Source organism: Scaptodrosophila lebanonensis, unplaced genomic scaffold (assembly GCF_003285725.1).
Source record: "Scaptodrosophila lebanonensis strain 11010-0011.00,11010-0021.00 unplaced genomic scaffold, SlebRS2 tig00001412-arrow-pilon, whole genome shotgun sequence".
Taxonomy (NCBI): Eukaryota; Metazoa; Arthropoda; class Insecta; order Diptera; family Drosophilidae; genus Scaptodrosophila; species Scaptodrosophila lebanonensis.
The window spans coordinates 5,557,725-5,581,940 of record NW_022060739.1 but is presented as its reverse complement, the minus strand read 5'-3'; the positions used below and the strand labels follow the sequence as shown (position 1 = coordinate 5,581,940).

Here is a 24,216-nt window from a genome sequence, read left to right as displayed (position 1 = left end):
GTTGTGGCTGTTGTCCCGTCTGTGGCACCCACGCCAATCCACAATGGGACAAAAGGCATTCAATTGGAAAAGGAATTTAAGAAGAACCTGTTTCGAAACTAGTTATGGAATTTAATCAAACCTGCTTGGAACTAATTGAACTTAATCTTAAAAAAGTCTCCTCCTCGTTATCTCCTTTGGGCTCCTGTGTGAATCGAAATAAGAATAGAAATCGAGTTGGAACTGGTATTAAACGATTTGCGGTGAATATGAATTCGAACAAACAACCATTTTGGAAATACATATTCATGGAATTTAATGGAAGAACCGGCTTTCGTCGTAGTCAATATTCTAGTAAAATACGAATAAAATCGGTTTTAAACTATTTATGGAATTGAAGGCTATTCACTGTAATCTTCTTTGTGAATTGGACTTTGAATAGAAACCGTTTTTAACCTAAATATGGAAGTTAATTTAATTCAGATAAATAGGTTTCCTGAAGAGCCCGATTCATACAGACTGGCCCGAACTAACACAAGAAGTATTGGATGTTTACCAAGAAAATTGACATATTTTAAAATCCGAATCTATATTTAAGAAAATCTTTCGAAATTTTAAAGAAATTATTTCACTTATTATCTTTCAGGACAAAATACAACAGGTTCCATTAGTATCTATCAGCTTGATTATAACCTTAACCAGATGATCTAAAAGTTTGATAGAGTAAGCCTCATGTTAAGAGTAATTATACTGTTTTATCTGCAGTTCCAGCTTAGATTTAAGATCAGAGATCCATTCTCTGTGAGGAACTAACATATTGTGTCGACTTTTCGATCTGCTGTTCCATAGTGAGTTGTGACTTTAAATTTTTATTCGTTCACAGCTCAGAAATGTGTGCATGCACATATTGGCATATTTGCGTCTACTAGCCGTCTATTCATGCATATGTAGATGACATTTTTGGAATGCTCGCATGTTCCCGGAAACACTAGATTGGAGACAAGAGTGGCATAAAAAATGGCGGTGCCGCGCACGTCGTCTAACAATGTGTCTGTCATTTTGGCAGTAATGTTTAGTTACACTTTCGTGTATGTATGGTTTCACTGCCCAAATGTCTGTCTCTCTGTGTGCCTGCGTGTGTGTGGGTGTGTGTATGGGCAGGGAGTGGGTGGTCTAGCTGACTGGTTGGCTGTTACTCAAAACTCCAAAGGCATGACACATCAAAATGATAGCGCCACCAACAACCAACTGGCAATGAGGCAGCCAGTTAGCTTTGTAGCAAGACAACCCCACACTAATGAGCTTTTAGGGTTCAGTTGTGTGTCATGTGCCGGGCCATAGATTAAAGGATCATCTGTGTTATTGGATTTTGGTGTTGGTGTGTTGTGATAACGACTTTTATGTCAAAGCATGCCCACCAAATGGAGCATAGCAGCAAGTTAATGGAGCCTTGCAGAATGTACTTAAAATGTTAGCAGTGCTGACATCAAATACATTGAAAGGGGTTTAAGCTGAGACATATACATACATATGTGGAAGCACTTATAAAAATAATGTTGTTGTTAAGGACTTTCTTTAATCAGAGGGTTACATTGTTAAGTACTTAGATAGAGAATTGTTTCTAACAAACAGATTTTCACGTCGTTAAAAAGACGCAGTTTTCAACACACTTCTTTCTCTATGTGTGCGACGTGCAAAGAAGGGCTTAAATACATACGTTAACCGAATATTCTCAAACTTTAAGTTCCACTTAGTGTTGCTGATAAAATTAATGAACTTAATAACATCGAGTTCCCAATAAACTAGTTAATAGTTCTACTTCAGCCTAAAGGCCATATTGTAATTTAAGATTAATTGTAACTTACAATTTTCTGAATAAATAAATAAATATCATGTACTTACCAATGCGATCGAAAAGTTCCCCACCGGCTGCATACTCTAGAAAAATATACTCCACATGTCCCTGAGAGCGCTTGCCGAAGAAGCGTAAAATGTGCGTATCCTGGAGCATTTTTTGTATGCAAACTTCTTTACGAACCGAAATCACAGCATCGGGATGTTTTTTTAAATCAACCATTTTCATGGCCACAGCCTCGCCGGTCTGGCGATTGATGAGCAATTTGACTCTGCGCGATAACAAATATAGAAAGAAAAAACAAAATATAATTTAATAAATTATTTGAAGTCACAATAAAAAAGAATAATGCGTTGCAACAATTCTGGCGTATGTTGCATGTTGATTGTGCATCGACGACTGTCGCTGTTTCATATCCATTTCCATCCGCCAGGATGCTGCAGTGACTGCCGCTTTGGGACATGCGCACAACAACAATGCGCGAGCATTCCGCATATACAGCAACAAAACGGAAATGTGCGTTTTTCTTACGCCTTGCAGCATTTCCGGTTTATTGACTTCTACACGCACACACACAAACACACACACACACGCACACTTTGTTTATGCAATGGGACAGTTTTTCAAATACTACTTACTCGCCATAGGCACCTTCCCCCAGCGTTTGCGCCAATGTCCAGCCTTCAACAAATTCACGCGTTGCCGCCGCCGCACTGCCGCCCCCGCTGCTAGTCATAATGGCAGCCATGGTAAAGTGTGGCTCTTTAGTAGTGTGGCTTCTTAAAATTCACTTTAATATCCTGTTCCGTTTCCTCTGCACTGCGCTCGGCTCAGTCTCTCTGGCGTCGTCATCTGCCTGCTGCTGCATGCATAGCTAGCTGCAACATTAAAGAACAGAAGAAGCAGAAAAGTTTAGTACTAAGAATAATGCTTCGCGATTAGCTCAAAACTTTTTCAATTTCATCAACGGGCGTATATGTGTATACATTTCGCTATTTCGCAAGTATTTCGTACCCATTCACATTTACGCTTAATTTCAAATGCCACACAAACACGCACTCATACATACATACGAGTATATATATATATATATATATATATATAGTATATGCATACAAAAATGACGCGTGCAAAGAGTATGGATGCTGTTCAACTTCCTTTGAATATACATATTCGTATACATATAGTGGAAAAAAACTCGACTTTTTATGCCGCTTTAATATTTCATCCTTTGGCATGGTCATGGTTTCTGCAGCCACAACAACAACAATAGCACAAACACACTCGAATACACAAAGCTCACGCATGCGCTGTTGAGCTTTTGAGTAGCACGCTCTTGACGCAATTGAAGAGGCACAGGATATGCCGCATTCAGTTACGCACCGTGATTCGAAAGCACACAAAAAACTGGATGAACTGAACAAGAATAAATTCTCAACAAAATTCGTGTACGAATATTTAAAAAACATTTGACATTTTTTAATTTCCACTGCAATTTTAATGCAATTTCTTTAAACACAAAAGCTTCATATAAAAATTTTATTTTTAAATGATATAATTTCTATGATATAAGGACCTGTTTTGGTCGATCTTGACATACTGTATTAGAACTAAAGAATGACGGAATGACATTATAACGGCTCCACTCGTCAAGCTGTATACTGATGAAATCTTTATTTCATCGAAGTAACAAATATTTCATTAGATCGCAGATAAGTTGTATTGGCACTTTAAAAATTAAAAAAATAAAAGCAACAAAATGCGAGTATTTTGGCTTCACAAAATAATAATCATTCCAATTCTTAGACTGTCGGGTGAATGCGTGAAAAGATTCTTTTGACACCTTAATGAAATGTTATAAAATAATCTGAAAAAGTCATATTTTATAGTTGTAGCAAAGATGTTTTTTTAAATAATCGCAGATAGTATGAAAAATATATATTTTTTAAAATTAACTATGTTCCTCAGAAATAGTTGTTCGTAATCAAGTTTATTAGGAAAATTGAATTTATATCTGTACAACAAAACTCGCGTTGTGGGTGAATATTACTATGAATATTTCTCTAGCAAAGAATATCACATTTTGGTAGCCACCACTGTACGGAAAACCCATAGGGTTTTGCTAGGACATGCAGGAGCATGGGAGAGCAACAGTCGTCGTCGTCGTTATTCATATTCTAATTCAAACATGATTCCTACTGCTGTCTGCTTTAGCGCAGCATTGCCATTTTCAACGGATTGCGGCTTATATTAAACTTGTACATCGACTTCAACGACAACGTCGACATGGTCTCTGTTGCGCTGCAAAGCTTAGTAGTTTTTCTCTCATAATTTAATAGTGCCTCTCTCTTTCTCTCTCAACGCAATGACAGCAACAGCACTCGCTGCTCGCTCAACACAAATATGACGTCGCATTGCTTTGTCATGTCGTCGTCGTCGTCGACATGCTTGGCTAGCTTTGATTTGTTGCGCGACGCTTGAGCGACTCTCTGGCTGAACGAGTGGAAATGTTGCAGCAGGAGGAGGCAGCGGCTCTTGCTCTCTGAGCCTGCGTGGATGCTGTGAAATCAAATGGCGACTGCGACGTCGACTGCAACAATTACGTGCTTGTTTTATATACATACATACTATATACATACATATATATATATTTTTTTTTTTGCCAACTTCGTTTTTGCCGGTGGTTGCCCATGCGGCGTGTAAAGAGTCAAAGCTTGTTATATATGTATGTATATGTAAGCTTGTAAAGGCGTCGGCGTCGAAGTTGTTGTTGCTGCTGCGCTGCTGTTGCTGTTGCTTGGCTTGTTCAACAGGCCACTATTAAAATTTTTATTATACATTCAACAGTGGAATTTTTTTCTTCTTTTTTTCAGTACAGATCCACACCACACGCATGTGAGACATGTGAGACTGTATAAGAGTGCGCGTGTGCGTATTTTTCGCTTCCTTTTTCACGTTCAACTGCAGCTTCCTTGCTATTTTTAGGATGCGGAGTATGTGTGTATGTATGCATGTCTAGAAATGCCATATAAAAAAAGAAGCAGAATGAGGCAAGTTAGTTGTTGCCATCTTGGGGATTTTCAGCATTTAGTTTTGACACCTTGTGTGCCTTATCAGCGGCAAACACACACAAGCACACACATTGTACCCCAATAGTCCCAACGATATCAATTTTATGCACAGCGCAAAGCGTTAAATAATTGAAAACTTTTAAAATTAGTTTTAAATTTTAAATGCCCGTCTATTCTTTCTATCCCAATTTTGTTGATGTTTATCTGTTATGCAAATTGAATTTAAAGCTTAGGCTTATACGCATTTATATATTTTGTACAAACAGTCGAAATCGGAATACTTGTATGTATTCGTGATTGTTTGTGTGTATACTTTTAGGCGCACGCTTATGACTTCGGTTTTTTTTTTGCTCATCCTTGTTGCTGCTGGGTATTTTATTTTTTTGTTTAGCAATTTCATTTGCATGAAAGTTTATCTTTTGTTTTGTTGTTGTTATTGTGGCTGTCAGAGGCAAAACACAAAACTTTTTATGGGTTCAAAGTTCTAGCCAACTGTCTGCATCCTGTGTGTTTGTGTTCGTTAGTCTGTCGACCAGTCACTCCGACAGGCCGACAGGTAGTCAATTTGTTGGGCAAATTATGAAATATGATTTAGATTATTCATACGCACGTTGACCAGCACACAGGAGCAGTGGCAAGCAGGACCTTTTTGTGACAGCTTTGTCTATCTTGCCCGATGCGGATGATGATAATGATTGAGCATAATGTTTTATAAACGAGCAACATGTGTAAGACCTTAAGCCTAATTGTTGAATAAACCAAAGCCTTCAAGCGACATGTGCATAACAGCGAGTTTGTATGACAAACTTATGCACGCACGTGGAAAACTCTTTTTCAAAACTCGCAACAAAAAAACGGTAGAAAACTTCTCTGAAAGTTTGTCAAGTTTTAAGCTTAACTTTTTCTCATACTAAAAAACTTTTCCATCCACTTTTGGCATGTCTGTCTATTCTTTGAGATATCAAAAATGCACCGACGACAACAACAAAAGAGGTGATGAGAAGCTCGAGTTGTTGTAGATAATGCCATGCACTTAAAGCAATTTCCTGATACTGCATTCATATGTGGAATTTAGTTCAAAGTTTAGACTTCAAACATTTTAACAACTCAAAAGTATTATGAATGTCATTTCTTGTTTTCAAATTTAAATACGTATGTAGTTGTTGCAGAATGAATCTACCTCAAAGGATTTCTTAAGTTTTATAAGACAGTTGTCAATGATCTGATATTATTTAAATGCACTTTTTTGTAGTGGCAGCATTAAAATATAAAGTCTAGGCATCTGCCATTCCCAAAAGACTGTGTTTAGTATACAGTTTCATCCACTTTTAAATTGATCATCAATATTATTTAAATACATTCTCATTTACTAATTTTTAAATTTATTTATTTAAGCTTAAAAGCACAATCAATTGGTTTACATCATTCTTTAGGAATGTTATTGATGGCCTTCTTTAGAGCTCCCCACAATGTACTGTGTCATCTTTAATTTTGTTTACCTTTTAAATATCTAAACATGACATTGTTAAATTCAACATGCCAAGCGACGAAATCCTTACATGCCTTTCATAAATTTTAAATGAGCAGTGTGAAATAAATTTTCTCGCCTTTCTGTAAGTCACTCTAATTTCTGACGAAGCAATTTTCCTCACTCATACACACACACATCTATTGTTTAGATTATTATAAATGATTTTTGGCATGACGGACAACACACAACAAGTCATAAAATGTAACACTTTCCCAACTCACAGACTTGCCAATTTTCATTAAAATGTTCACACACGACCTTCGCACAAAGATGCAATTTGATGATATGAATATTTCTAGCTTGTTGGAATAGCGTACGATCACGAATTTTGGGGGCATCTCCATTCCGATGGGCAAATTGTGGCTTCAATTCAAAGTATATAATATGTATATATTGCTTATGAAGTTTACTTAAAGTACGCAAGAAAATTAGCTTTGCCCCGAGCAAGGAACAGTCGAGCTAATCCCACGGACTGTTGCTCCGGGCCCTCCGTGCTCGAGGAGCAAACCTAGCGAAATCCTAAACAAACAAGCGCCAAAGCAAAAATCAAATAAAATTCAAGAGTCAAACGAAGCGCATACACATGAAGAGTCAGAAGAGCCACAGTCAGGCGGCAGTGGGACAGTCAGGCGGGCTGGGTAAGTCGACCATTGAGTATGAAGCGTGTTGGTTTTCTTGCCGGTTTGCAAACACACATACACACCCAGACGCATGGACGGACGGATGGGCACACACGCATAGCCATTTTCACGGCTTAGTTGCATGGCAAAAAAGCGAGTGAAGCTGAAGAAGTCACTAGAAGGCTGCACACACACACACACACGTATTTGGTAATGCAGGCGTCCAAAACTAGTCACAGCCGCAGCCCATTGTTGAGCGGCAATGAAGGGAGAAAAATGAGGGACACTATGGTTGGTTTGATAAGTTGTAGAGAATAAATTTCAAGTCTCAAGAACAAAGATTTACATAGTTATATCTAAATATAAAATTAGATGTACTCGTATGATCCAAAAACGATACATTAATTAAGATCATTCCATTTTAGATTTGTTAGTTCTTAAATTCCATAAGCGACTGAAATTGAAATGAACTCATGAACCAATCTTCTATTAATTGAATCTTCAATTCAATTTTGTTCAGCTAACATTTGTTCCTTTAGTACTAAAATGTATTATTTTATCAAAATTAATTAAATGAAATGATTCAAAAACGTACTCAGAAGTTATTCATAATTTTTAATTGTTTGAATATTGCAAAATATGGAGTCGAACAACACTATTCCGATGTGTTCAAATGCTTTTCCCAATTCGTCAATATTTAACAATTAATTACAGCAGTAATGGGGATTAGTTAGGTTAAAATTTTGTATTAATATTAGAAGGGATTAAGCAAACACTAATCGTAAAACATTCAAATAAAACATTAAAAGTATAGTAAATATCAAAATTCTTGGTTGTAGGGGAATATTAAACTTTAACTCTTATTAGTTTTAATTGAAATAACATAATTTTCATCACAAACTTTAAACATTCGACCGGTTTGTCTGTAAATCATTTGTGTCCATATTTTAATATTTGTAAAAACAACCAACGCTATTTTATTTGAGAAAAGGCTAAAGAAAGGCTTTCGAGCGCATCAAATATTGCAAGCAAGTCTAATATTTTGAAGATATCAACCTAAAGTTTGGAAAAACTCGCTTTTTAAGTGAAGCGCATCTCTACAACTAAAACATGATATTTGACTTGCCCCGTCTTTTAATGGCAAGTAAATAAATTAAGCTTGGTCGAGTACACGGCGTGCCCTTCTTGATAAATAGTCCAACTGCTATGGCCTGTCAGTCCGCTACGAGTAATGGTTAACCGGCCATTAGCCCAGTGGCAGATTTTTGAGAAAGCTATACGTGTACGCTTTTGGGTTGCGGACAGTTTGACTTTTAGCTACGCGATTCCTTCTTAAGGACTTACAGAGACAAATTGCTGATATTTTAATGGGGGAAAACGGCAAGTGCCGTACTTTTTCAAGAAGACGCAAAGCCACGCGACATCTAAAAAGAAAAAACTTGCCCCATGGCAACAGACGCCTGAAGCTGGAAGCTGGCCTGTGCTCATGCCTGCGTGCCTGCCACATAGCCGATAAGACCGATGCTGTTGCTGCCGCGATGCTGGTGATTTTAGTGTTGGTGTAGTTGGTGGGGGCTAAGCAAATACGAGTTTTGTAAAGTATTTCAATTTTAACGTTTTTTTTCCTTCCTCCTCTTAATGCTGCTCCGATGGTTACATGAAGGTAGTCTCCTGTTTTTTCAATGGCAGACACGAGTGCGCTCGTCGAGCAAGAAATAAGTGGAAAAAAGACGGTGTATACACATACCACATGCTATAAAGCAAAAAAAAAAATAATAATAAAAATAAAAACGAAATCGGAAGGACGGCAGCTTGAGGCCAATGGACGGAGCTGACAGGCTGTGTGGCAGACAGACAAGTGACCGGACCAGCACTGCAAGTTTTTTATTTCTTCTTTCTTTATTTGCGTAACGTACGTAACGTCTTTTTAGTTTATTTTCAGCTTGTGTGCAATATATCATTGTTAATTTTCAATTCCCTCCCCAATTAACATTTAAAGGAAAGAAAGAAGGGAAGAGTTAAATTAATTAGGCCTTGTGCTATTTCATTACCTACGCACTTGCAATTGACATTCCATGCTGTGCTCAACTCAGCATCCTGTCTGCCAGAGTTGCCATTATTGTCCTCATCATGGTTATCGGCAGATGCGCGTCTGACTGGCTTTCATCGTCGGCTTTTTCGTCTGCCGCCACACCATTGCGGGTAATTTATGAGAGTTTTTAAAGTTGCGCGCGACATTTCCTAAAGTTCACTTTACATTATGTTCGGTGTCCTGTCTGACTGTCTGTCTGATTGTCTTCAAGAAAAATGTCGATGTGTTCGGCAAAAGTTTTTCTTGGCCATAGCAATCAACCACCGAGACCGATGGCAGGGCAACGATAGCGGAGGGTCGACGCTCGGCAGTTCGCGAAAGTCACCACTGAAAAAAGCCTCTGAACTCGAAATACGCGTACACACACAAAAAGTCCGGTATCTGTATCTACACCGCAAACTTTTGCCGTCCGTCTCGTCTACTCCACAACGCCGCGACCGTCCTCTCTGCCACCATCGATGTCTACAACTTTGCGAATTTGGCTGCCGCTGCCGCTGCCACTGCTGCTCTTTCATTTTCGTTATTCGTATTCGGTTTTATTTGGCACGCCACCGGAACATGGAAAATAACTACAACTGTCTGTCACACAGAGTCCTCCAAGAATAGCATGAGCTTCACAGTTGTAAAATTATCTCTGTAGTCTAGTGTACTATAGTTTATTGAATCGAACTAATCCTGCTGTTCGTCCTGTGCCAGCGTCGAATTGAAACTGCGCCAACAAATGCGCCTGATACATGCGGCAAGTTCGCATTCGATGAAACTTCAAGAGAGAGAGATAGAGCCAGACAAAAGGAAAATAAAATAAAAGAGAGAAAGAGAGAGCGTAAGTAGCGCCTGAGTTTGCGCGCGCCAAAAAGGTGGATGCAGCAGGGGCAGGAGCCGGGGCCAATATATATTGAAGGCAACACGTTTTTCTTTTTTCCAAGACCAATGTCTGGCAGCGTCATCCCAGCGTCTTATGGTGGTTGTTCCAAGACACTTCTCTCGCATCCATCATCTTCCTACAAGTTTCTCTCTCTCTCTCTCTTTCCATCTCTCATACACTCTCTCAAGTCGAACCGGCAGCCGGTGAGTAAGGCAGCGGCTTTACGCTGTATATGTATAGGTCTGTGTGAGTGTAAAGGCTTTTAGGGCTGTTGCTCCTTTTTGTGTTGGTCGCCTTGAATGTTCTCGGTTTGTGTGGCAATGTTAAGTTTTGTGTAGCACAGCATATTCCCCCCTTATTGGTCACACATAGACCCAACTATATACATACATACCTATAACATGTTTGTATGTATGTATGTACAAAGCTTAGTCACAAATATACATTTCAAAACTTGCTGAATGGAGTGGATCCTTTTTGGAATGGGATTGGGGGTTCAGTTGATATTATGTATGTATATCAAATAAACCCCCAAAAGAGAGAGGACTATGATCAGAAATATCTATTAAAACCATTACTGTGCCTCATTTTTCATAGATACATATGTATTTGTTTATATAAGCATCATACAATTTCAAAACTCTTGAAAATATATCAATGAAGTGGATCCCTTTCTATATGGTTTAAGTTGATAAAAACTGCATACAGATAAGTAGAACATTATCAGAAGCTGAGAGTCCTTCTGATAGTTTAATTAAATACATCACTTTTTCTTGTTTATCATTTATTTATAAATTCAAAACTTTTAGATCCAATTGTTTAACGTTCTTTAAGAACTTTCAACTATTAGACTCAATTAGTTATACAATATTTCTTCTGAGAAATCGTTATTGATCATTAAACAATTCCACTTTATAACAAAGTTTGTTCTAATCTCAACTACAAACCTTTATATTTTGGGAAGCGATTTATTATTTGAAGAACTTAATAATAATGATAATAAAGTTATAAGGGATATAAGATTTAACAATTCATATAAACAATAATAATAACTTAACATTATAATCGGATGTCATCGATGAATAAGGTTGACTCGGTAGCTACTCCCTTTGATAATTCCTCATATTTCAGACTATCTCTTAATCCATTTAAAGTTGTCTAAAGAATCTTAACAAGCTTATTACTACCTGTAAGATCTCAACTACAAACCTTTATAAAATATAAAGCGATTTATTACTTGAAAGTCATCCCTAAAAGACAATCCTCATTCATCCATTCACAATCTTTTGCTACCGTCGGGTTCCCTAATTTAAAGTCAATGGCAAGTCCAAGTTCGGTGTAATTGGGTTTACTCTGTTTTGATACATACATATAATGTATGTATGTATATTGTATGTATTTATTTGAATAGCTTGTCGAACTCCTTTTTGTTTCTTGTTTCTTCTTCGTTCGCAACTTGTATTCTACAATAAGTCGAAGTCGTCTCGTTTACATATTATACTGAAGAATCGAGAGTCGAATTCAGTTGGGCTGGGAGACTACCCCGTGCCAGCCTACTACATAAATATTTATTTATGTATGTATCAGCCGCAACCGTGGAAATACACGTACTTATGCAAAATAAAATACAGCATCCCACAGCATGAAGAAAACAACAAGAGCAACAACAATGGCACGAAACGCTTTGCGTAGCAACACAATAAAATAATAAAAAAAAATATATAGAAAGAGGCAAAATAAAATAAAAAGGAAACAAAAGCGCGCGTGGTTGTCAAGGAAACAGAAACTTGCATTTACCCGCGCCATCTTCAATGTATGTGTGTGCAAGTGTGCGTATACTTCTGAAGTTCACACTGCCGGCTGTGGGGCGATGTTCGTAGTTTTGGAGGCGACACGGAATATACCCTTACTACACCTTGAGTACATTTGCAGTAACATGAAGCTAACTCAGGCAACAGCTGCCGCTTACTGCTGCTCCCGGTTTTACAGTCAAGGGTAATATATATTAGCATTGTGAAAATGTGTGTAACGAACATCATAAACTATATAGAATATGGCTTCCTGCCTAGATGAATGCCTGGGCTTCGGAAAAGGTTGGACCTACCACCACTGACTTGGAACATGGACTTGTCCGTCTGTTTGTGCAAATGGATGCGGGTAACAACCACAAATCGGTTTACTGCGCACCGTTCTTGATGATATTACTTTATTGCCAGGGAATTTGGTTTCGCCATAGGAACGTACATACTGTGAAAAATTCAGTCTGGGCATAAAGACTTGTTAATAAAGACAACGTTACTTGTTTTTGTAATGCCTCATCACATTTCAAAGTTTCATCAAAACGGATTTAAATAAGCTGTCGCAAGCATTTTTTGTAATTATAAGTAACTATGTATATGTATATAGGACAATAAAGTTCACAAATCTTTTGCCAAATCATATAGCTGCCATAGCAGTGATTGGTGCAACAAAATTTATTTTTATCACGATGTGAGGGTTAAGCACAGAGTATACAAGAGTCGGACTGGCGCGACTATATCGTTCTAGTCGTTTTTATTGCGTTGCTACGAGTAATTCGTCAATATGTCTTGCTCAAGCTGCTGTTGCTGCGCTGATGACGACGCCAACACCACTACAGATGTAGATTATTAAGTTTAATTGATTGGCACGTCATGCTCATGAAATTAGTGGCAAGCTACAAGACAAACAACCATCGCAATGGAGAACCAAATGCTGTTGTGGGTGAGTGGATGGATGGATGAAGTTACATTATTTGAAATTATAATCAGATTTCATTCACAAACATATTTATTTACACAACTTGACGTGTAGGTTTTACATTCTCAGTAAACAATTTATTTAATTTTATTAATACATTGCAGTTAAAAAACGATTCTCCTTAATTAGCAGGTGTTGCATACACAATATACAAAATTTAACACGGAATCATGTTAAACAAGAGTTTAAGTAATACGCTTCTGTTTTTAAATATTTTTTAACTTCTATCGTGTAAGATGTTTTTCAGCGTGTTAAAAGAGAAAAGGTAGCAATTGTGTTAGACCGAGATCGTATTATAAGAGGTCGTGTTAAGCGAGTGCTAGGTGTATATCTTTAATCTGAATAAGACAAATATTTTTAATTATTTCGGATTTATTTCAAAATAAGCTTTTGAGTGAAATACCCTGTTTTGCTAATACTTTTTCTAGTAAATAAAGGTAAAAAATAACATAATTACATATTATTATTATTACATAACGTAGCCAAAGTTTTTGTTTATGTAGCTTCGGAATTGCCATACTGATATATCTATACTAATATTATAAAGAGGAAAGATTTGATTGTTTGTTTGTTTGTATAGTATATACTCGTACTTTCTGGGGTGGGAGATGCTTACTGTTACATGCTGCCTGTTACATGCTTTGTACAAACCCAATGCTACTGTAACAAATATAGCCAGGAATTTTTTTTTTTTTGGTACATTTGCAGTACTGTCACTGATAGCTCGCAAATTTCGCACAAATTTACTCATAACTGTTATTATAAAAATTACAAAATAATGATTAATTTTGAGTTATACTTTACAACTCAACTAAAAATCAGTATTTTTGAGTAAAAAAAAAAAAAAAAAATAAATAAATAATTATTCTTTGTTTTATTTTTTTGATCAAATATAAAACTCAAGCTGTAATTTTGTTTGAAAATAATTTATTGAGCATGTCTTATTTAGCCCAAAACTGTACTATAAGGGTTCATCTTGGCTTATTATTTAAGGATATACAGTGAAAACTCATTTGGCCGGAAAGTCATGGTCAGCCAATTTTTGTCCGCCCAAGGGGAGTGTCCGCTAAGGGGATACTTAAATACTTTATACACCGATCGAATGTTTTAGAAAAAGTGTCCGTCGAAGAGAGTGTCCGGATAAAAGAGGTGTCCGTTAAGGGAGTTTTCACTGTATACATATACACCTAGTTCTGATTTTACACGGTAGATTGGTTACAGAAACAACCGTGTAAAAAAATGCATTGATCATATGCAAAAATGGGGGATTGGTTCCGGATCTTTATAGAAATATATATGAAATTTTTAATTTTCAAACCATGTTATATTAAAACCGTGTAAAAACAGAATTAGGTGTAAATTATGTCCCTTTTCCACATGAAAACAGCAGGGAAAATTAAAACTTTAAAATCAAAAAATAAGACAACGAATAATAATAATTTTATGACAATATTTTTTTAAGGGGTAAGCTATAAACATACAAATTAGTCCATTGAAGACTTAAATGAATTTAATTACATTAGGAAACAAAATTGGTTGGGATTTCAATACCATGTGTAGTCATGAAGTGACATGTTTATTTAAAAAGCTTCTTTGAATTTTGGAAATTAAGTAACAAATAATAATCCTCTGATGCCACTAAGCAACTGCAAAAAGGCTACTACCGATGACTGAACTGAATCTAGAGATCTGGAAAAATCTTTTTGCATGTGATCATTGACAGCCAGAGGGAAATTCAATACGTTTAGTTTAATGCAGCTAGGATAAAGATACAAATTTTTACCAGTTGGATAAAAGACATTCAAGTCAAGCACTAATGTTTTCGCTTATAGTTTCATTGGTTATTCGGACGATTCAGGTTATATTTTTGCAACCACAGCACAGGCAGTCAGAGGAAAATTTAGTACGTTTAGTGTAATGCAGTTAGGATAAAGATACAAACTTTTACCAGTTGGATAAAACACATTCAATTCAAGCACTAATGTTTTAACTAGTTTCATTGGTTATTCGGACGTTTTACTTAATGTATTATGTGTATTTCGCTAATATTTTGATCGTTATAATTAATATTAAATTGGTTATGGACAAGTTGAAGTAGTTTCATGAAGGCACTTAAATAATATCACAATCAACTTCTAGATATGTGAGATGAGTTGTTCAAAATGTTAAATGCAGCCTTGATTGGAATAAAACCTACCCTAACTGAAGAGCTAACTTTTCTTTTTATCCTACTCAAATGTATATTCTTTGATAATGGAATACAAAATAATGTACCAATAAAATATGTAGCAAATCTGCAGATTGCATTCGTAAATTGTACGTATGGTTAAAGGCTTCAGTTCTTCTTTCATAACATTGCGTGCCGCTGCTGCTATTTTCTTCCCTTCCTTTCAAGAGCACGTGTCTGCGAAGATTCCTTGACTTCAACGGCGTTATTGAACGCCACATAGGGTATCTCACCATCGCTAGCATTACTGATACTGCTACTGGTTGGCGAGTTGCAGCTTTTAAATGAAGCTGAATCATTAAAACTATGGAGATGCTTCTTGGGGTAGTGTTTTCTGTATCCATGCTGCACTTTCCCAGAAGTATCCAAAATGGACTTGCCTGTATTATATTGACTGCTGTTTCTTGAATTGTTTTTTTCATCAGAGTGTGAACCGCTACTCCACTCGATATATTTAATACTGCTTGTTGAACTGCCGGTTAAGTCTAGGTAAGAACTGTTTGAATCGTTCGCATCAGGTTTACGCGGTTCAAAGAACTTTGGATCCCTTAGGTAGGGAAACTTATGCCGCCCACTGTGCATTATGGTAACATCCTCCGTTACTGGTTCGTCATCAACTTTTGGTTTGAGCCTACCCTGTGCCATGGACATCATGCCAAAATGACGCATCATGGCAACGGCTTCTTGCTCTATGGTACTTTCGTCATTCCAATCGGTTAAGGTGGCGTGTTCTCCTAAAGGCTTTGTCCCTGCAATTTTTTGTATGCGCTCCATCATTTCTAAGCTCTCGCGTATTTCTTTTGACTTTGATCCAATTGAACCATACACTTTCTCCAGCTCCTCATTGCGCTTCTCCCGTTCAGCCAGGTAGTCGTAATGTGATTTTGGGCGAGGCAAAAACTTCTCCTGCAGTTTTTCTTCGAAGGCCATCTGACCATAGACTAAGTTATAATCTGGTTGCAGATCAACGAGATCATCTTCGAAGTTAGTGGAAGGTTGCCAGGCCATTTGGTTTTCTTGCGCTATCAAAACAAATTGTTGGTTATGAGCTAAAAGCGAAAAGGGCCGGTAGCTTAGAACAATAGCGCACGATGTAAATGCAATTCATTCAACATAACCTTCATCAAATTTGAATCCGGTGAGCTGCATAAAGAACCAAAAACAAAAGTTGGCGCGAAGTTTTGTATCACACAAACAGTATTTAGTTTGTGTGTATGTATACAGTTTCACTCACCTATTGAAATGTAAGAATGATATTAAGTGTAATTCCAAACGACGCAACTGTCGCAACACCTTTTACAAATAAAAGCTATAATTTCAAAGGAAATTTTCCAAAAGTATGCAAGACGCAGTTTTGCAAGTGTTGCCTTAAAATAATTTTACAGAAAAAATGTTCGACCTTTTTTAGTACTACGTAAAATGGGGTTGGTCGTAGTCGAAATCTAAAATAAACTGCGTTGATAAAATATTGACACAAAAGTATATGGCTCTCAAGAAAAAAATATATCTTTCGGAGCACAATTTACGATCGACTTTTACTAATAAAAAACACTCTCAACATGCCGGTTGAGTATTTAAAACTCTGCACAATTAAGGACACACTGTTCTACAATATTACCGCATACATCTTTCTCGCTTGCACTTCGCAGCCCTTGTATGGGCGACCATACACGAAAGAACGAGATGCAGCAGGAATTGCGCCAAAAAAGTCAAACGCGAAAATACACAAGAAAAATGCAAAAAAGATATGGAGACCACGCTACGACAGCGACTTCCCTTTTCTGTTTACTCAACAAACAATGCTATCAATACACAGCAGTTGCTTCAACCATTTATAGTCAATTTTCTATTCTTTGTACAGAAAACGTTCTACTTACAGGCTTTGTTGTTTCGCACTGACAGCGGTGTATTTTCGCACACCTTTCGGCTCCGACTGGCCACTGCACCGAAAAACGTTTGTTTGTTTATTAACACACTTTTCCAATATTTAATTGGCACGACGTTCAACTATTATAATATATGCACATGTTTTCATTAATTATTTTCAACAAATTAAAGTTGCACTGCAAATTTCACACCGCCGCCACCATGGCATGTAGGGTTGTGTCGTTTCACTCAGAACAAGTTCATTGAACTCAGTTCAAGAAAGTAGTTCCTTGAAATGAACTGGAGAATCGTGGATTCTGTTCATTTGCTGACATTCCATTCTTTATTCTGTTGAGTTCAAAAACTACTGGGTTTCTCATAAATGTAATTTATGCGTTCTTAGAAAAGTTATTAACTATTTTATATTCTCCATATATAATATTAGACGCGATTAGCTATTTTAAAATTAACGTGTTAAATGTAAAACTAATCACTCATGAAACATTTCAAAAGTTTCTTTGTCAGGGATATATCTAAAATTAATGAATCTTATGCAAATATACTGTAAAACCTAAATATTTAACATGTATTATTCTCAATATCAATCTTAATCACGCATTGTTATGTAATTAACAAATAGAAAGGGCGGGCGATTTAATAAAGCAGTTACGGCTGCCACTGATTCGTTGTTATCGATATTTTTCGATTACTATCATGAGTCAGTAATTGATGGCACAAATAGTGGTTGAAAACGCACAAATTCATGACCGTGAATTGGCGCCACTTTAAAAATTAAGTGGATGTCAAGAATTCAAAAACAAAAAAACAAAAATTTGTAATAGTTATTAAAAGTCTATATGATTACACAACAACTTGCTGTTTGCAATTGGAAATCCTGGTTTGAATTCCGACCGAAAGCGCCCATCCGGTATCAACTTTTGCACCTTATAGCCGCAAAGTTCATTGACCCAAAATGGCATGCGGGTATTTTACTATTACACACATGCGCGCACTGCAGCAAATTGCCGGCACCTTACTCATTTTTGCGTTCGACTCTGCAATTTCATTGAGTTTTCCTGACATCATTAATAAAAGCTGCTCAACAGAAAATTCGCCACGCCGAATCATCATCATACATACATAGTCGGAAAGTTCGCCTTTCGCCGCATCGCCGTTGCAGCGCGCATTCCCACGCTCTGACAGGGAGTCCTTGCACTCGCTGTCACCAGTAGGCCAACAGTTGCAAGTCGACAGCTGGGCCAAACGCACGAAAATTCGGAAACAACCATTCGCGAACAACGAACAATAAATACAACGAAGAAATTATTAAAGTGAATAACATTATTTTCGAACACACATATGAAAATACCAAACCCACAAACACAAACAGAATAATTTAATGAGCAAAATAAATTTGAATGTGGTCTTGCCTTTGTTTGTGTACTGCCCGGTTTTGCCACTAAAGTAATTGGCCAAAATATCCGGTTAACAGAGTGGTCGCTGTTGTTGTTGTTACTACAACAGCCCCCTCATTAAATAAGCAAGTCAACTGATGTACAACTATAACGAAAGCAACAACAACCCCCGAGAGTTTTAATTGGTTAGCCCCAATCCCAGTGACCGAAGGAATCAACTGTGTTCGCTTTCCTAAATTGTCATAAATTCGTTTATAGGTCAAACACCCTCTTCAAATTTTCAAACCAGTTCTACGCCCCGGCTAAAGCAGAGTGCGTGTGTGTGTTTGTTCGTTTGCGTGTGTGTGCACTTCCGGTTACAGTGCATGTAACGGAAATAGGAAAGGTACACATAGAGAGAGACTAGCTAGATTTTTTAAATGAGCATTCTAAATTAATGAATACTACTTAAAATTGCGGAAGGTTATTGCATTTAAATATATTCCCCATACGAGAGTGGATCTATAAGTTAATTGACGGTAATCAGAGATTTGTTGTCTGACCAAAATATATTTCGTTTTTTTTGTTTTTAATTTTATAAATGCAAGTTTTAACATGTCGTTATACTATAAATATTTATAGTCGACATCCAACATTTTTTTGCTGTTTTTTACATCCTGAATGATTTTTTTTAACGGTCAACCGATAGATAGTAATAATGTTGCATTTGCAAAACGATAAATGACAAAATTCACCAACTTATTAATCCACCCTCGTACTGAACAGCTCATCGGGCAGTTGTAGCTTGTGCGCCCATAAACAAATTAAAAACCAATTGTATAACCTAAAACAAATGGAAAACCAATCATAATCAAAATATTTTTATCAAATAAATAAAATTGTTTATTTTGTAAACAACATTTTCGCGCATTTCCTCACGTATCCAGCCCAAAATTTATTGCCTAACAACAAATAAAGCAACAACAGCGATAAAATCAAAAACAGCAACTACAACCAGAAGTCAAAGCATTCAACTTCGCATTTTATTACATTTCCCATTTAAATTTTCACTTTTGGACTCCTTGACTCTTGCTTTGTGAATATAGCACTGGAGGTTTTACGACAACAAACCCGTTCGATTGCCGCACTTAAGAGGAAATCTCAACTCAAGGTAAGCACAAACCACAGGCTTAAGATTGGATATATATAGTATACTCGTACATATGTACATATAGTATGTATGTATAGTCAGTTAGTCAGTCACTTTTTTTTTGCAATTTTTTTTTGTTTTCTTTGCTGCCACTTACCTCTTGGTTTGCCTACTTGTCCCAGTTTCCCAGCTCCTCAGTTTTATGCAAACCAACCAAAAACAACAGACTACTCGTATTGGCAATTTTCATAAATTGAATACAGTTTTTGGAGAAGAACTTGTCGATGTTGTTGTGCCTTAAGAGTTGTGCACGGGCCGTTGGAGATTGATGAAAAATATTTCTATACATACTAAAATCTATTCACTCGATGAATCAGCATGAAACATTTTAAAACGATTCTTTAAATTTTATGTCCATCCTCGTCTGCGTTTAAAGACGCCTTTTTACAGTTTCTGATTGAAACAATTTAGAAGAACCAGAACATGAGCTTTTTTTTTATTCAAATAAAGTTTGGCCTAGGCTAGTCGGTATTATATACATTTACATATATTATATATAGATCAAGGCTTCAGGACTAAACAGGTCAGGACAATGATTGATAGCATTTTCGAACTCATGAAAATGAAAACTTCTGGGAGTATCAAAATTTTCGTGAACTTTTCGAAAATTACATTCAATTTTAAAATGATTTTCGTTAAATATGCAACCAAATCATATTTAAGATAAAATACACCAAAAGCTTGATGTAAGCTTTATTCTCATTGAGGTGATTAAATAATTAATTAATTAATTTTTAAATATGTAATTTATTTTTTGAATATTACACAAATTTATTTGTGTTGTGTTTTTATAAAACATTTTAACGTAATTTTAAGTTTCTTTTAAACTTTTTTAAATGTTATTTTTTAGTAACATAAATGCCATATTGCGAGACAAATGAGAAAATATTACAGTCATAGAGCGGGTTGTTGTAACAAATTAATCACAGTTTTCTATAATAATTATCACCTACTTTAATCGATTCGGCTTGCGCTTATATATTAAATTAAAAGCATTTGAAAATAAACAAGTTTCATTTATTTGAGCAGACATACATATCTGGTTTATAAATGATTGTTTGTAACCATATTTGGTATTACGATTGATGTCAGAATTGGTGGGAAAATATGTATTTGAGCTATAGAAAATAACTTCTTAAAGCCGAGAACAAAAAATTTCGAAGCTGAAGAATCATTTGCCGATACTCAGTATTGTATCTAATCAGCGATTTTAAGTCTACTAATAATTCCATTACAAATCAGAATTTCAAAACATAAAAGTAATATACAAGTCATTCAAACTCATACATTTCTCATAAACTTTTGTGTCAATTTTATTTGGCCAAGCAGTTAACCTGGCCAGCTATTCATACTATATTTCCGTGCAATGCATTATAATATGCAAGCGATGAAAACGAGTTAACCTACTTTTCTTTGCCTATGTATGTGTGTCACATACATTTGCTCTATAGTCTGCCCCATACACAGACACACACGCACACACACACACGCACGGACACGGCAGCAAATAACAACAACAACATCAGTCATGAAGGCATTGCATTTGCTTTGCGAGCAAAGCGTTTGCATGTCTCGCTTAGCGGAAACGCTCACACATATAGATACATGCGCTCACACAGACACATTAATAAATAATAAAAGGCACACAGACACACACACTAAGCTTTGTGTGGGGTAAGGGGTGGAGGGGGAATGTGTAGCGGCATTTAAACAGCTTTTTAGCAAAAACAAAACACAAAACGGTTACAAACTAGAGCGGCGCAAGGGGGTAGGAAAAGGAAAGTTCGCGCCGACTGAGTGCACTGCCCTCAATTAGAAGGCTCAAGGACAGTAGCAGCAACAACAACAACAACAACTTGCATGATGTTACAACGCTGCGTATACGTAATATGCACATGCATTGACTTTTGATTTTTTGTGTGCGTTTTTTCTACTTTTTCTTCTTCTACTACTTTTATTCTTTAGCCTTAGCGTTTGTTGTTTTGGTTGTTGTTGTCACTTGGCTCTAGGGCTTGAGCAGTGGGTTGCCACAAAACACTCAAGAAGTCGTACATATGTATGTTTGGCCTTCAAAAAGAAAAGGACATGCTTCAAAAGAACAAAGTGAAGGGAAAATATGAAAACAACGCGAAGGCAATAGAATATGGAAACAATGAAGTCTTTGAAGCATGCACTAAATGTCCTAACAAATGCTGAAGTAAACTAATCACGTTTCATTCAATTTTTTCACATAATTCATTTATAAATTTGACTAATAAGTAATCAGAAGAAGAACGGCGGCTAATTAACCAAGTTAGCAATATATATCATTTTTAATTAAGAGAACAAGAAACGAATTTACAATTTATTGTTGCAATTTGCAGCCATATCTGCGGATGATAGAAAAGTAATAACTAATGTTTCGTGCAGTTCGTGCAGGAAATGGAATGGCTATGGATAAAAATATGAGCAAATAAATAAAGCAAACTTAATCCTATTTGAGAAAGTATAGAGGCAGATGAAGCTCACAGCTTCTGTTTTCTAGAAACTAAATGAATTAATAATCAAAGAAAAATATGTTTGCATATATTTGCTTTTTTTGGAAGTGGGTATAGGGTTTTTAAAAGTCAGACCAACTTGACATTAGTTTTAATTCTTGACACTAAGGGGCCCCCACGACTATAGCTCGTATAATCCGGCAACAATTCACGCGACAAAGTGTGCAATAGATATATTTATGGTGTGTTAGTGGACCTAAACTTCTGTCTTACACATCTCCTTAACCAAAATTCGTTGGTTGCCTTGGCGCTGACAAATAAACACACCCACATACGAGTGTGAACATAATTTCAAGTTGTTGTTGTTGTATATGTATAGTATATATTGCCAGAATGTGGCTGCGCTTCTCCGGTTTGTTGTCCTCGACTCGGTCGACTCGGTCGACGATAAGTCGTCTTCCCTGCATGCCAAGGACATTGCCTGTGCGTATACATCGTATACTACTAGGTACATGAGTATCTATCTATGTATGTATGTATTGGTGTGGGGGGAAAGGTGTGGTTGTTGCTGCTTCAGTTTTTACGAAAAGTCGTTGGCGTCGTCGCATTTTGTTGTTGTTTTGACAACAAGGACACTTGAGGCATGTGTATAACAGATTTATGCCATTTTCAAAAGCGGATGCAACAACACACAAACCGCAGCCACACACACACAGACACAGACACACACACACATACACACTGTTGCAATCTCAGTGCATCAGCCGGATGCTGCAACCTTCGTTGGAGGTGAAGCAACAAACCTGAACCTGAAGCTGTGCGGCAAATGAGTGTGCGAGCGAGATGAAAACTGTCCTTACATTCATGTATGCATATATGTATGTGTGGGTGTGGGTGTGGGTGTGGGTGCGGGTGTGTCTGTGTCTGTGTGCGGTTGTAGTTGTGGCTGCGGTTGTTTGGTCAGGCGCGAAGGTAGCAAGGAAAAACAAAAAACAAAAAAAAAAAAAAAGCATTTGTGCAGTCAAGTGGCGCCTTCTGTTTTACTTGTTGTTGTTTTTGTAACTGCAATCTTGACATTTAATTATCTCGAGCTTGTTGCCGTTGTTGTTATTATTATTATGTTACTGCTTTTGCATCTGCCGCATCTGCATCTGTGTGTCAAGGCTTTCATCCTGCCAAGGTCCCTGGCCTTAATACAGGAAATTTGACAACGCGGCCCATTCGCAATTTCTTTGAATACCCTATACGCCAAGCGGCAAATGTACTCCTATATAAGAGACAGAAGAAGGTGTGGCACATATTATAAACGCATATGTATATGGTCAGCAATATGCGACGAATCGAATCCGTATGTCTATCCGAATGAACACCTGACAGCTAGGGACACAAAAATTGATATGAAGGTTTATTACAGTAAAGCCTTTTATATAGCTGTCATTTGATCGATCGGTGCAAAAATCGTTCCTAATTTTCATTTATTTATTTATTTAGTAAATCAACAAGTAGTTATGTTATTATTATAATTATTACAATACATACTTGTAGATATGATTTAATATAACATTATAATTTAAACTTAAAATATAAGAAAGCTTAAAAAAAAGCTGTACAAAAACGTCTATTAATGACTCCGACAAGTTGGGGGAATTTTATTCAGCCAAACAACAAACAAACTAAACAAATAGTAAGTAGAGGAGGAAAATTAATTCTACTTAAGAACTAATTAGAAAAAGTAAGGAGTAGAAAGAGAAAGAGGAAAAGAGAAAAAGAAAGTGGGAAAGAGAGATAGAGAAACAGGGAAAGAGAAAGAAGAAAAGAGAAAGAGCGAAATCTCGAACCCGCCAGTCCGGCAAGCTATGCTAATGGATAACTTTTTTTTATAACGATAACAAAATTTGTATTTATGAGATATTTAAAGCGCTTTCCCGTAAGACAAAGTTCTACCAAAATCTTTGCCCTATATGTTATAGAATTATTCATGCAACAAAGTATTAATTGAATGGCTAAAGAGAACAGAGGGTAGAGTATACAAAAGTTGGGCGACTCAAACATTTGTTTCGTTTCTTTTTCTCACTGTAAAAGTTTTCATTCGCCTTCATCGGCTGCGAGGCCGTCAACTTTCAATTAACTGCGCCCATAATATGTAAAAGTAAATGCAATTGACAAGCTGCTTCAATTTAATGGAAGTTAAAATCGAAATTGCATTCTCTTCACTCTTATTTAATGCAGTTTGCAGGGCATTAGGGACAGC

The 24,216-nt window shown here is 36.6% G+C and overlaps 2 protein-coding genes across 2 annotated transcripts in view; both read right to left on the bottom strand.

Moving 5' to 3' along the window:
- LOC115631485 (serine/threonine-protein kinase grp) overlaps window positions 1–17,106 on the bottom strand; it is a 28,174-nt gene extending 11,068 nt beyond the window's left edge. Inside the window, exons 1-3 of the mRNA XM_030528240.1 lie at window positions 16,896–17,106; window positions 2,473–2,712; window positions 1,882–2,105 (exon numbers count right to left, since the gene is read on the bottom strand). Of these exons, the coding sequence (XP_030384100.1) occupies window positions 1,882–2,105; window positions 2,473–2,582 (334 nt within the window). The 5' untranslated portion in view covers window positions 2,583–2,712; window positions 16,896–17,106. The remainder of the gene's footprint in view (window positions 1–1,881; window positions 2,106–2,472; window positions 2,713–16,895) is intronic.
- Window positions 15,007–16,384, bottom strand: LOC115631486. Its single transcript, XM_030528242.1, has 2 exons — window positions 16,253–16,384; window positions 15,007–16,040 (listed from the first exon to the last, which is right to left on the bottom strand). Exon 2 carries the CDS (start codon window positions 16,024–16,026, stop codon window positions 15,163–15,165), a length of 864 nt encoding a protein of 287 aa, XP_030384102.1. The 5' UTR covers window positions 16,027–16,040; window positions 16,253–16,384; the 3' UTR covers window positions 15,007–15,162.
- Window positions 17,107–24,216: the final 7,110 nt, after the last annotated feature.